The following is a 12,888-nucleotide window of genomic DNA, read 5'->3' as shown; positions in this document are numbered from 1 at the left end:
TCTGAGCAGGGAAGTGTGTTCGGGATGAAGGAATTGACGCAGTGAGCCGCATTTTCATCAAGGGGCATTGTAATTCACGTCGGAGTGATCAATAATCGCTGGGGCGTAGGCGAATCACGTCAGCATCAAGGCATAAATGCGTGTTTTCCTCAAACCTCGGAAATGTTACAAAGGTAACATTTCCGAGGTCATTTTAGTGAGAGAAGATTTAAATTTCACGAACGTTGTTGATTGATTATTGTATGCATGCCAGTATATTCAAAGGAATTTGTAAAATTATGGCTAGATATTTTTATTTGAAATCAATTCGGTTTTTTTTAAAATGATAACTGTAATATCAACAGAATGTGATGTCGATATTCCTCACTTTGCGATATTTATGTATTGTGCTGATCGGGAGGCAGCCATCCAAACTCGTTCATTTTGAGTGGTCCAAGTGAATGAACGGGTATGTAAAAGTCATTTTGTAATCGCGTATTATATTTCCAGTTTGGAAACTTCTATGTGCGTCGAGATCATAACGCTGTCCTTTTCGGCGACGCTAATTGCCCGTGGCATGAAGCGCTTTGTGCACAAGTAAGTTGTCCAAAACTGACATCAACCCTGCAAATTGAAGTGAGCCTGCCTTGAAATAACAAAGTTGGATTTAAATTTGTTTGGCATCAAAATTACTCGTCATAGACTTTAATAAACGTTCTTGAAAATGTATTCTCAAAACAGAAACCACAAAGTGCTTGGTTTGCATAAATTATGTACACAGGCACTTATTTTCATTTCCATGTCGTTTTAACTGGTTTCCTTGCACATTGATGTAGCCTCTAACTGAGAGTGGTTTTACCGTTTTCGAGCAGGAGTTACTCATCCAATGAAAGATTTAAAAAAACTCACATAAAATAATCGCTCTTTTGTCATGTGTGGCGAAGGTAATGTTTTGGGATATTACATATAGGTAAACTTTTGTCATTTATACAATAGCCAATTTTTTAATTTATCCCTCTTCAGAGTAATGATAATGTAAGCAGAGGTAATACTAATGAAATGATTTTATTAATTCTGTATATTCGATTTTTGAACATTTTGTATTATCCATATTTGCTATTTGCCTTTTCTTTTCCATTTAAAACCGTGACGTGCGATTTTCTTGCTAATTCGCTAACTAAAATCCTCACTTTTTCAAATCGTCATGGAAATGTTGTGTGTGAGCGTACGCAAAATATTAAAACAAATGCGGCTAAAGTAGCGCTAATTTGTTGAATTATGAGTCGATTAAAATATTAAATGTACCATGAGAGCAATTTTATTCTTGAAATGTCTTTTTTTTTTCTTTTCAGTCCCGATAAGAAAATACAAATTCTTGTTCTGCTGTTGTGGACTTGACGCCCACTCACGCTTTTTTATCTCCGCTAATCTCTGGCCAACCAATATATCATACCCTGTCACAATATTTCAATCCTCGCCCCTCCCTTAGCTAAAGGGACCTTCACATGCCCATTTGCCCTTGGTCGCAGCTCCAAAGACGAACCGAAATTATCAACTATGCACATCGATCCCTTATTCCTATTGATCTACGGATACATTTAATATAACATTTTATCTATTATTTCTAATAATCAAATTTTAGGAGAGATCATCTGAATAAAATAAGAGAGATTAAGTGTAAAACTGGAAGATTTAAGATGTGACTTTTTCCACGATCGATGAGGGACCAAGACAACATTGTCCGACCGCGGGAGTGTCATGCTCGGGTAAAAATTAGTCTAGTGCGTATTCACCCCCTGCCACACACCCAAGCGGTGGCTTTCAGGTTACTAAAATATCAAATATATCATTGCTGCTTTGGCATCTGTTACGTTTTGTTTATGATTTACTTGCTCAAGGTTAACTTTAATCTTGCTGTTAATGGTCCTAGTTTAAGTACATTGATTACATCTTTGTACATTTATTAATGTATTTCTTACTATTCATTTCCACTCTTTTTGCTCATTACTTTTGGTTGTACTTATTGGTTAATATGTGCACATTGCTTATTATATTTTTTTAATATCTAAACTGTGCTTGTGGTTGTAGCGTAGCGTAAGTCTTACATAACATGCAAATTCTAATTTTTGCATCCTATTTGGATATCGTTCGATACCATAGTTTTTCTTCTTTGCCATTCTCTTTACTTTGTCTTGCACACTTTTACCTGAGGTGTCTTTAATCCCGTTTAATCTTATTCCTGGCGCTATTATCTTACCATTTAAGACTCTGCTCTTCTTCATGGCACTTGTAGATAACTTAAATCAATTACTTTAGTTTATCATGCGTATTGTTTTTTTAAACGGCAATGTATCATTTCTGTGTGCAGTTCTGGCCAATGCCTCTTACCTGATGCCGCAGCGCAAGCCTCCATACTATGCGATTAGTTATTCTATGCTTGAATGTATCCGACATTAGATTAAATCAAGTCCGCGGTGAGCTCCAGGCACCTCGAGAGTGGAGGAGGCATCTACTACCGGGTTTCAAATTTACAAGGTCCGGCCGACCGGCGCATTAAAAAAAATAGGCTGCTTTATCATGCAGCCGAATTTAGATTTTAAACCTCCATTTTTGATTCAAATGCTGATTATTATTACCATGGACTGCTTCAAAAGCTGATGGCGGGGTTGTTACGATACCCCTGCCCTGATATTGCAACCCATGCGTGATGAGGGTCGCAAATAAGGGTTTTCCGTCACTGTGGTCTCGGGTCAGCCTCAGCGACGCCTAATGTGTTCCGGAATGCGTTATTCATTTCAGGGCGCGAGGCGTTCTCAGTGCTGGACGGTGGAGTCAGGAGCGACTCGCGGGATTCGCGGGAACTGGGATTCCGGCGGTCGGTGCTTGAACCTCGCGGGGGGGGGGGGGAGGGTGTCGAGGGAGGGAGCGGGAGGGCGGGTGGAGGCGTGGGTGTCGACGGGAGGGGGCCCCCCCTCTCTCACTCACAGAGCACATTCATGGTGAGTACGTCCTCTATTCCCGACGACTCGATGGACGGGTTCTGCGCGTGGCACTTGAGTTGCTGGCGGTCGTCTTCGGGCCCAGGGGTCAGCGATAAGATGCTCAGGGCCACCGTGTCATTGCCGGCCTCTAGCCACTGAAAAGAGAACGAGATGTTTGCAGTCTGGGATTCAGTTAGGGGAGGATCAATCGGAACATGCCGCGGTTGGACATTAATTTGCACATATTTGGACCCGAATGATGGCGGAGGATAATGCGATGACTTTCTTTATCGTCTCGGTTCCATCCGCGTTTAGGTCCACACTGCCAACAAATAGTAATAAATTGAAAATTAACAGTCTAGTCAACTGTAAAACTTTTATACTTGTGACAGATAAATATTAACCCCCTGCCACTCACCCTGTCGGTGGATTGCAGGGTACTAAAATAATTATATACTCCTTACCTCTATGTTTATTTTGCGATAAATATCTTTGCTACGTTTGCCACTTCCACTTCTAAGCTGCTTTGTTTCTTCCAATGTATTGGAGCCCTCTCCTGTTTTCCCCGCGCTTTATTTGCTCTTTCACCTTCGACACTTCTCTCGATGAGAAGGCACGGAGATGCGAATGGGAAATTATTTTACCTGGTCGCTTAGCTTGGTGCGTATTCACTCCCTTCCACGCACACACTAGCGGTGGCTTGCAGGATACCAACAAATAAATATTAAAAATACTGATATGATTAAAATCCTGAACGCCTACTTCATCGGGAACACCGAAATGGAATGTGTAGACTAGATTAAATATACTTGGGCCTTACCCTCACTCATGATCTCTCCTGGTTAAAACACATATGTGGACAAGCTGACAAAAAATTAGGACCTACTAGAAGAGTACTGGGTAAATGTGATGAAAAGGTCAAAGAGAAATGTCATCTTTCACTGGTTAGGTGTCATTTAAAGAATATGCTGCTGGTACTATATGGCGTTCTCACGAAGTTGGATTGATTACCGAATTTGATCGCGTGCAGCGTAGAGGAGCTACTAGATCTGTAAAACGCTGTTACGTTGAACTTAGTAGCGTATCCGAAGTATTAGAGGGGCTAGGCTGGGAATCAGTAACGGAGCGAAGGTTAAATTACAGATTGAAGCTCTTGCATAAATTGGAAGGAGGTCTCTTTAGCAGTGATGTTGAAAATTGTATTATTACCCCCACTTACTACGGTAGGAGAGACCCTTTGTTTTTCCCCTCTATTTCCTCAGGCACCTGGCACCCGGCAATCCACCCAAAACCCTGGAAAGGGGGCGCCCGAGCACCAATCATGCAACATGCCTACATATATCACGAGTGTTACATGGTTAGTAGCTGTTCCTATGCCTTCAAAAAAGGGCAAGAAAAAATCATTGTAAGGGGGCAGGCACTCTTACAATTCAGACACGTATTACCGGTTAGTATTCTACGTATTCCGGACGGAAAATTCACAAATACCATAGATTTTATTGTGTATACCCATATACATTCGCCTACCTGGCACAAGGGCGCACGGTGAGGCGGAGTGTTTGAACGCCAGCCATGGATAGTATTTTGAGTGAATTTAATGTCGGGCACACCTATTCTCGACAATGTGACAATTATTTTCTTATGTGCCCCTCCTTTTGCTGTTGTGGCGAATAAAGCGTGGGAAAAACGAATGCTTGTATCTGTTAGTTCGACAGTATAACTCTCTAATTTTGTGGCGATTTTCGCCCGGCCTATGTAATTACGTGGCTTAATTATGTCTCCAATGTCGGATGCAAAACCGCACACTTTATATCCTCGTAATAAGTTTAACCTAGCCCTGCGTTGTCGCATCTTTTAAGGTTCCCACTCCAGATTCTGTATTAAATTTCCGACGACGCTTTGTGTCCTTAGGTACGAGGTTTTCACGAGCCTAGCGGCCTTTCTCTGTACCCTATTCAATTCTACAATCAATGTTTTTTTAAATGGATATCGAACGCGCGAGTGCGAAGCGCATGGGATCCATTTAAAAATACGGAAACGTACTATTTTTCTTTAGTAAGGCATACATGTGAGGCCTAACTAAAGAAAAACAGTACGTTTTATTCGCTTTTTCGTCGCTGTCGCTACACCTTGCGACTATACGTTTGACGAATGCCAGCTTTTTATAGCATCCTTCCGCATTTTGAGCGTATTTGTTTTCCCCAAGAGAGATCCGATGCAGTGGTTACCCTCGAATATTTTACTTTGATACTATAATAACCTCCCCATTAGGGGTGGGCCCAGAGTAATGGTGCATTCAGTGAGTCGTTGGCCATTACTCTCCGAGGGAAAAGAAAGACAAGGGAACAGAACCAGGGGGCCAGTGCCGTCCTCACTCCTGGCAACCGAGGGGAAGGGATGTTTCCACCCCCTGCTCCATGCCCGAGGTCACCTTTGCCATGCTCCGCTTGCAGGGCAATGCATACGTGAACGTGACGATGGAGGACGCGCTAAATTGATTATCCAGGGGCGCCCGGCACGAGCTCGCTCTTATTCGCAATCATTAAACAACGCTGTCATGGCCGGCGACATATTCTCCCTGTGCGGGGAAAAAAGTTTTCGCGCGCATCAAGATATTGCGACGATTCAATTTTTTTTGCATTCTCATCGAAAATATTTTCTCATGCCTTTTGAGCATGAATGTCACGTGCTCCTAGCGACGGGAAACGTATTTTTGTCCATCGACATCCCCAGTGGCGAACTGCCGGAGGGCATTGGAGTGGTGAGTGAATTCCACTTCATTGTATCTTTAGACAAGTGAGCACGTACCAGGATCGGAAAAGGAATTGATTTGACACAAAGTAAACGAGAGAAAGGAATTTTAACAGGATTAACGAGTTCGTTGCCTTGATCAAAGTCCACACGTTCTCTACATGGGGTAGTTGTATTACCATTATCATATTTCGCCTTCAAAGGCTCGCTAAAAATTTTGAAATGGAGCGTAGCTATGTACGGCGTGGAAACATGGTCTTTGAAGCAGGAGGATGTACAGGGTTCGTCCGGAAAATAAGTGTACTGAGCTCAGGAAAAAAAAATTATTACACTTTTACATATCTTAAGCTAATATTCCTCAAAATAGGACCCTTGTGAGTCTATACACTTGTTCCAGCGGCGTTTCCATTCCTGGAACGCTCCCGCGAAGGCATCATCGGGAACCTCTCGAAGACACGTCGTCACGGCCTCTTTGACGGCGTCCAAAGTCCCGTATCGCGTTCCTTTCAAACTGCTCTTTATCTTCGGGAACAGAAAGAAGTCCGGTGGTGCCAAGTCCGGGCTGTAGGGCGGGTGCGGCAGCGTTGCCACGCCGTGCTTGGCCAAGAAGTCCGAAACGACCAGCGCGGTGTGAGACGGCGCATTGTCGTGATACAGCCGCCAGATGTTTTTGATCGCTGGCCGGACGCGGGCGACTCGTTTTCGAAGCCTGTCGAGCACTTGGACGTAAAATGCAGCATTTAAAGTTTGTCGTTCAGGTACAAATTCGTAGTGGACGACTCCCCTTTTGCCAAAAAAGACAATGAGCATCGCCTTGATCCGAGATTTGCTCATGCGAGCTTTCTTTTGACGGGGTGATGATGGGGTGTGCCACTCCGCCCTTTGTCTCTTCGACTCCGGGTCGTACTCAAAGATCCACGTCTCGTCACCCGAAACAATGTTCTCTAAAAATGTGGATCATTTTTGCAGTGATCCGCAAGTTGTGTCGCGATTTCCAAACGATTGAGTCTTTGATCATCACTGAGCACTTTCGGCACCAACTTTGCACAAATTTTTCGCATCTGTAATTGCTCCCTAATAATCTCGTGCACTATTGTTTTTGGCACATTACACTGCTCTGCTATCATCCGAACACTAAGACGACGATCAGAGTTCAGTACATTGCGAACTTTTCGCACATTTTCGTCGGTGAGTGTCGTTGATGGGCGTCCAGGCCGTGGTTTGTCGTCGACCTCTTCTCTGCCCTCCACGAACATCTTGTGGCACCGAAAGATCATGTTTCTGGACATGGCTGACTCCCCGTAAGCCTGGTTAATCATACCGACAGTTTCGGTAGACGATTTCCCAAGCTTTACCGCAAATTTGATGGAATAACGCTGCTCCAAAAACTTCGGCATCGCGTTCCGTGACGTGGGTCGAGCGTGGAGGTTTGCGTTAACAGAGCTCCTCACTACACCACAGCTCAGAGCCGACTGCCTTTTTCAGCGTCGCTTGCCAACATACCCCCCTCCAATCGCAGCCCGTCAGAGCGGTGCTGGGCGCGCCTGGAGCGGCGGGAAAAAATCAGTACACTTATTTTCCGGACGAACCCTGTAGTAGTAGATTGGAGTCTTTTGAAATATGGATGTGGAGAAGGATGGAGAAGGTGAAATGGACCGAAAGGAAAACAAATGAGTAAGTTCTTGGTATGGTGGGCGAAGAGAGGGGTTGGTTGGGAGAAATCCTATGGAGGCAAGACAAATGGATGGAGGGCGTATTGATCGGCAGAGGGGTTTTGAAGACAGTAATAGAGGAGAGAATAGCAAACGAGGAAAGGGCAGGAATAGGCGATAGGGATGTTGGGCGGAATGAAGGGAAGGAGGAAGTACAAGGAGATAAAGAGGGACTTGTTGTAGAGTAGGGTTTTGGATTATGTTTTGTTAGGAGTCACCAAATATTTACTTAATAGTTGTGTCCATCCAAAACCTACCTTGACCGGTAGACTACACAATAATAATTGCGTCTTTGTCTGACTATCGTTCTCGGCACGTTGGCCTTTCTCCATATTGTGTGATGGAAGTATGCTCTTGACCACGATGCTATTTCGAAAATACGATAAATGTAATTGAATTGTATAAATTAAAGTTTTCATACTATTCAGAATAATACTGCAGGATGCTTTACGAAACTGACCCGTGGCAGGGATGTTAGTGCAATTAGCATTGATCAAAATTTGTTTTGGCCTTAAACGTTGAAGATTCACTCCTTTCATTTTCGGAATGGTTTCCTCGTTGAATTTTATATCGTATTTTTAAAGATGTGTTGGCGAATCACACATGGGAAATACGTTTCCCTACTCCGCATTGTGCGGAGGGGGCTTCCGCTTACTTCCGATTGTGTTCTCGCCGGCAAATTTAATTTTCATTGCAATTAATTACATGGAGTGTAGTGCGATTTAAATTTTTCTTGTAAAATACATCTAGAATATAATAGATGCGTGAAGATCCAAGATTGTCTAACAATTAGGTAAATGTTTCCATTATATTCATGTAATTTTTTATGGAATTTTATCTTTTGGTTTTTTTAAAGTTTGTTTAACTCTTAAATTGAGTTTCCTCGTTGACTCCAAAATTACGAGTTTAAGCGGACGTCCAGCGAATACGAGATTTCATCTTTTAAAGTCTTGGGTTGGTTTCCATAACATTCGTTTTGTGAGGCTAATTTTCTCTTCTGCGAATCATAATTTAGTATGTAATTCGAACGCTTTTCAGTTTTTGGAACACTAGCCTTAAATCGGTTGGTCAGTTCCAAGGAGGCTTATGAAATTCACAATGCAAGACGTTCGAATTTATTGCATTTTTATTGACTTTGAGGCACAATATAATGGATGCATTGCTGCACATAGAGTTCAGGAGAAATTTCAACGTGATCCTGTTGCTGGAACCCACGATATTAAATCCAACCTCAAACACTTGCATCAAAGTCATCCGACAGATAAGATGAGTCCCAGTTTGTTCGAGTGATGTTTTCTCTGTTGATATATAGTTTTTTGCAATAATAAATCATAAGGATTATAAGTAAGGCAGAAAGAGGAAACTATTAAAACCTTTGACAAGGAGTGTAGTTTTGTTTTGAGCCTAGAGAAAATATGATTAAGATATGAGTAGATAAGAGACTTTCAAGATCAGGTTGCGAGGCAGACTGGAGAGTAGAATGTCAAAATCTAATTACTTATAATTATTGTAGGGGAAGATTGGATTTTGAAGGGGAAATTTGAAGAACGGGGCAAAAGCAGACATTGGAACGTAGAGGGAAATTTTAGGTCCATGATATTGTAGATGTTTTGGGGGCGGGGTGGGGAGGCGGGGGGTGAATACACCAGAAAGGAGGTATATTGTAGTAATAGTAATATTTAAGGGAGGGGACCGACAGCTGAGGTCATTTGGGCCATTAGGGATGATGGGAAAGGATGAAGGGTGGAGAGAAACCCTTCGGGGTCGGCATTAGCCTACTCTTATCGAAAGGCGCCAAGGGGCCCGCAGCTTAATGTCACATCCGACGGACGGCGTATTCGCTCAAAGTGCCCTCCACAAAGCACCTCAACTAGGGATCGAGAACCCCATGAAAAATATTCATTACCGCCGGGATTTGAACCCGGACCCTCTGGGTAGGAAGCCAATGCCATAGCCACCGCATCATCTCGATCCCCAGGTATATTCTATGCATGGATGAGTTAAAGGAAGGAGAGGCATACCCTTCTCAGAGGATTGAATTGACTGAGAAAAGAAGAATGCGTGGCTGGAGGAGGAATAAATCTAGCGAGGAGTTTTATGTGGTCCAGAGTTGTTCAAAGTAAACGGCGGTTTGTTGTGTTTTCTTGTACTTACCCGCAGCATCCTCTAATCAGTCCATTGATTATTGTATCCTCGACAACTAGAATGAATATCAAAATGAAATGATATTGATATCATTTCAATAATTTTGACGTATACTTTAAGTGGATTTTGTCGAACGCATATTTTCATATCGCAGCCTATTGATATAGATTATTTATTGCGTAATGCCTTTTGAGTTTTTTTTAACACTTATGCTTAACTATCTGCAGCTTTCTTTTTACCGAACTGGATGTTTTCCAAAAAAAATAAGGGAAAAAGTTTAACATTTAAACTACATTTCTTTCATGTTTACCATACATTTTTGTATTAAGTACAATTTGTTCAATTGCATTAATGATTTCGAATTCAATAATGACATGGAAGCAAAAGTATAAAACAGTATACTAATCGCAGATTATTTAATTACAGAAACATTAAAAATAATCGTTTCTCCGCTTTGCTCATTAGCTGTATCACCCTGGAGATGAATGCACTTTGATTCCATGGTAAATATACAAAAAGCACGGTACTGTATCCCTTGCACATTGCTAGAAGTGATGAGGGACAAGAATGTGTGGGTCTTGTTAATTGGATGGAGAAAGTTTGTTAAAACGCTTGCTTGTCTTGTGGTCAATTAAAATTTAATTTATAGAGGATTAAACTTTATTTTCCATATTTTTTAAAAATTTATTTTAATTTATTTCGTATGAGAACTTATTACCCATGCCATATCTTTTTAAATTCAGCGCTACAAGTTCATAAAAGGTTAGCAGGCTATTGTGCCATACATAATATTTATACATTGGCTAATCTTTACATTCCCTGCAGAAAAAATACTAAGGAATTGTTTCTGGATCCTTTCCAGCATGTCTACATACAAGTACGCCTAACTTTTCCTCGACTGCTCATACAGCAACTCTATATTCAACCTAAGTCCTAATTAAAACATCCAGGGGTGAAGACTTTATGAAATTATTTCAAAATATTTAAGAAATCGACCATTGTCTTTTGACTTAAACTTTTCCCGACCTCTCTTCAGCGAGTGGGAAATAATTTATGATAAATTTTCCAGGAATAGAAGCTATTTCGTCCTAAGCTTTGCTTGAATTGGAATCCGCCCATTGACTTTCGGCCTCCTCCCTTATCTTAAGTTCACGCTTGGTAAGATCTTAAATACACGAGGATGCATAGGAACGAAATCCTGCAAATGCCGACACCGCTGAGTCGCGTTCACTCGATCCTGTTGTAATTCGTCCCCGCGGTAACTCTTCTCTCGACGTGAAAAAATACACGCGTTTTAACCAGGTGGTCTAGGACTTTTATTTAAATTTATATTAATACCAATTAGGTACCTGCCAAATTGTTTTAACCATTTGTTTTACTTGAAATCGGAATACTATATTATAAAATGGTATTATGCATGGAGAAAGAATTAGTGATTATTTTACATTGCTGTGATTGTCCTCTCCGTTGGAAAGATATTTCTAGGAGTGAAAAATTCTCGAGAGTCAGGATTTAATTGGAGCGCATAAAACTACTCGGTGTCAACTTTTACTCTTTTACCATCCGTCTATTCATATTATGATTTTAATTTTTTTATGACTAAGCATTATAAAATATTAACCAATAGTCGGGAGCTTTTCCCTTGCGGAAATGCATTTTAATTATTCTGAAAGCAAAAAAGAACCATAGAATAAGACCTCCCTTGGGGAACAATAATAACAGTAGCAATAACATAGTAATGCGGTCATCAGTGACATGAACGCCATGATAAATGAATTTGAGTCTTGAATTATGAGCTTATCCGTTATGAACTGTGAATAGGATTCCTAGAAAGATCTTTTCGGGTTTTTACGAACGTCGCGATGGAGTTATTTTTCAATTTGTGGAAAAATATGCACGCGTGTAATAAAAACTACCATGGCTGCAACCGAGGCTATTTTATTTTTTAATAACCAAATTAAATTTATTAATGCGATGAATGAACGAATTAAAAATCTCTCAAAAAATGTATCTTCAGTTACGTTCCCGAAAAATTGCATCATCACAACGTATGCAGTTTTTCGGTTCAATTTTAAAATATTCATTGGAAAATGGAGAACTACCAAACGAGTATTAAATATGTCAGTATGTCTACGTTTCCAATTATTTAGAGGTAAAATAAAAATGTGGGAAGGAAAAGAACTTTGGCTCTAGTTCATGTACGTGGGGCTCTGCCATATTTGAATGTCATGGCAGTCACGCAAAGGGATACATGCCGAAATGCACGAGTTTATGCCTCCACTTGTCCCCACTCCTCCGTTGTGTGCAATTTAAATATTCCCACTCTTCTCATAGGAATGCGATGTTCCCACAGATCTGAAAATGTGGCCAACCAGAGAAGGGGGTTCAGAGACCAGAGTCGGATGCCTAACTCTACTTTTAAATAGACATTTTAGTACTCTGCAAGCCACCACTAGGGTGTGTAGCAGGGGGTCAATAGGAGTACAAAGACTAATTTTGACTCGAATATGAATTCCGATCCTACCGCGGTCAGAAACTGTTATTCTGATTACTTATCGTTCCTCGGAAAAATAACATCTTAAATCTATCCGTTCTACGCTAAATCGCTCTAATTTTATTGACATGATCTCATACCGGAGGACGATGGGTGTGGTTATACATTTTCAACATCACTGCTAAAGAGATATCCTTCCAATTTAAGCAATAGATTTAATCTGTAATTTACCCATCGCTCCATTAAGTGATTCCCAGCCTAGCTTATCTAATATTTTGGATACGCTACTAAGGTTATCATAAAAACGTTTTGCAAATCTATCTCCTCTACGCTGCACGCGATCCAATTCGGCAATCAATCCAACTTCGTGAGGATCCCATTTATTCTTGCGGCATATTCTAAATAAAGCCTAAACAGCGAAAGATACCATTTCTCTTTGAGATTTTCATCACATTTACCAAGTACTCTTCCAATGAATCCTATTTTTTGCTAGTGTAACTGCAGTTCATTAGCGAATAATAACATAAAATTTGTGAGACGGCCATCAGTTAATATTATTTAGCTATCGTTCCGAATGGGCCTTTCAAAACTTCTAATGAACAAGCTCGTGTGTATTTTTATTTTCAATTCTTTGCACAAAGTTATAAATAAAAAAATTCAGAAATATGACTCGAATCAGCAAGGTATGAAAGGTAGTATTAATGCAATCCGCATGAATGTCCTTCGACCGCGTTATGTAAAATGTTTCGCTTGGGGCAATCGCCAAAGAGTCTAAGGAAGGAATGGTTTCCATTCTTCCCGCCCCGGAAGCCTTCCTGGCCGGAGG

At 41.1% G+C, this 12,888-nt stretch overlaps 1 protein-coding gene across 1 annotated transcript in view; it reads right to left on the bottom strand.

The window, feature by feature from the left end:
• The window catches only part of LOC139699004 (nephrin-like), an 874,868-nt gene that overhangs the window by 66,040 nt on the left and 795,940 nt on the right, over window positions 1-12,888 (bottom strand). The window contains exon 7 of the mRNA XM_071597999.1: window positions 2,965-3,115. Coding sequence (XP_071454100.1) covers window positions 2,965-3,115 — 151 coding nt within the window. The remainder of the gene's footprint in view (window positions 1-2,964; window positions 3,116-12,888) is intronic.

Source organism: Hetaerina americana, unplaced genomic scaffold (genome assembly GCF_022747635.1).
Source record: "Hetaerina americana unplaced genomic scaffold, ioHetAmer1.1.p SCAF_9, whole genome shotgun sequence".
Classification (NCBI taxonomy): Eukaryota; Metazoa; Arthropoda; class Insecta; order Odonata; family Calopterygidae; genus Hetaerina; species Hetaerina americana.
This window is presented reverse-complemented; position numbering and strand designations above follow the sequence as displayed.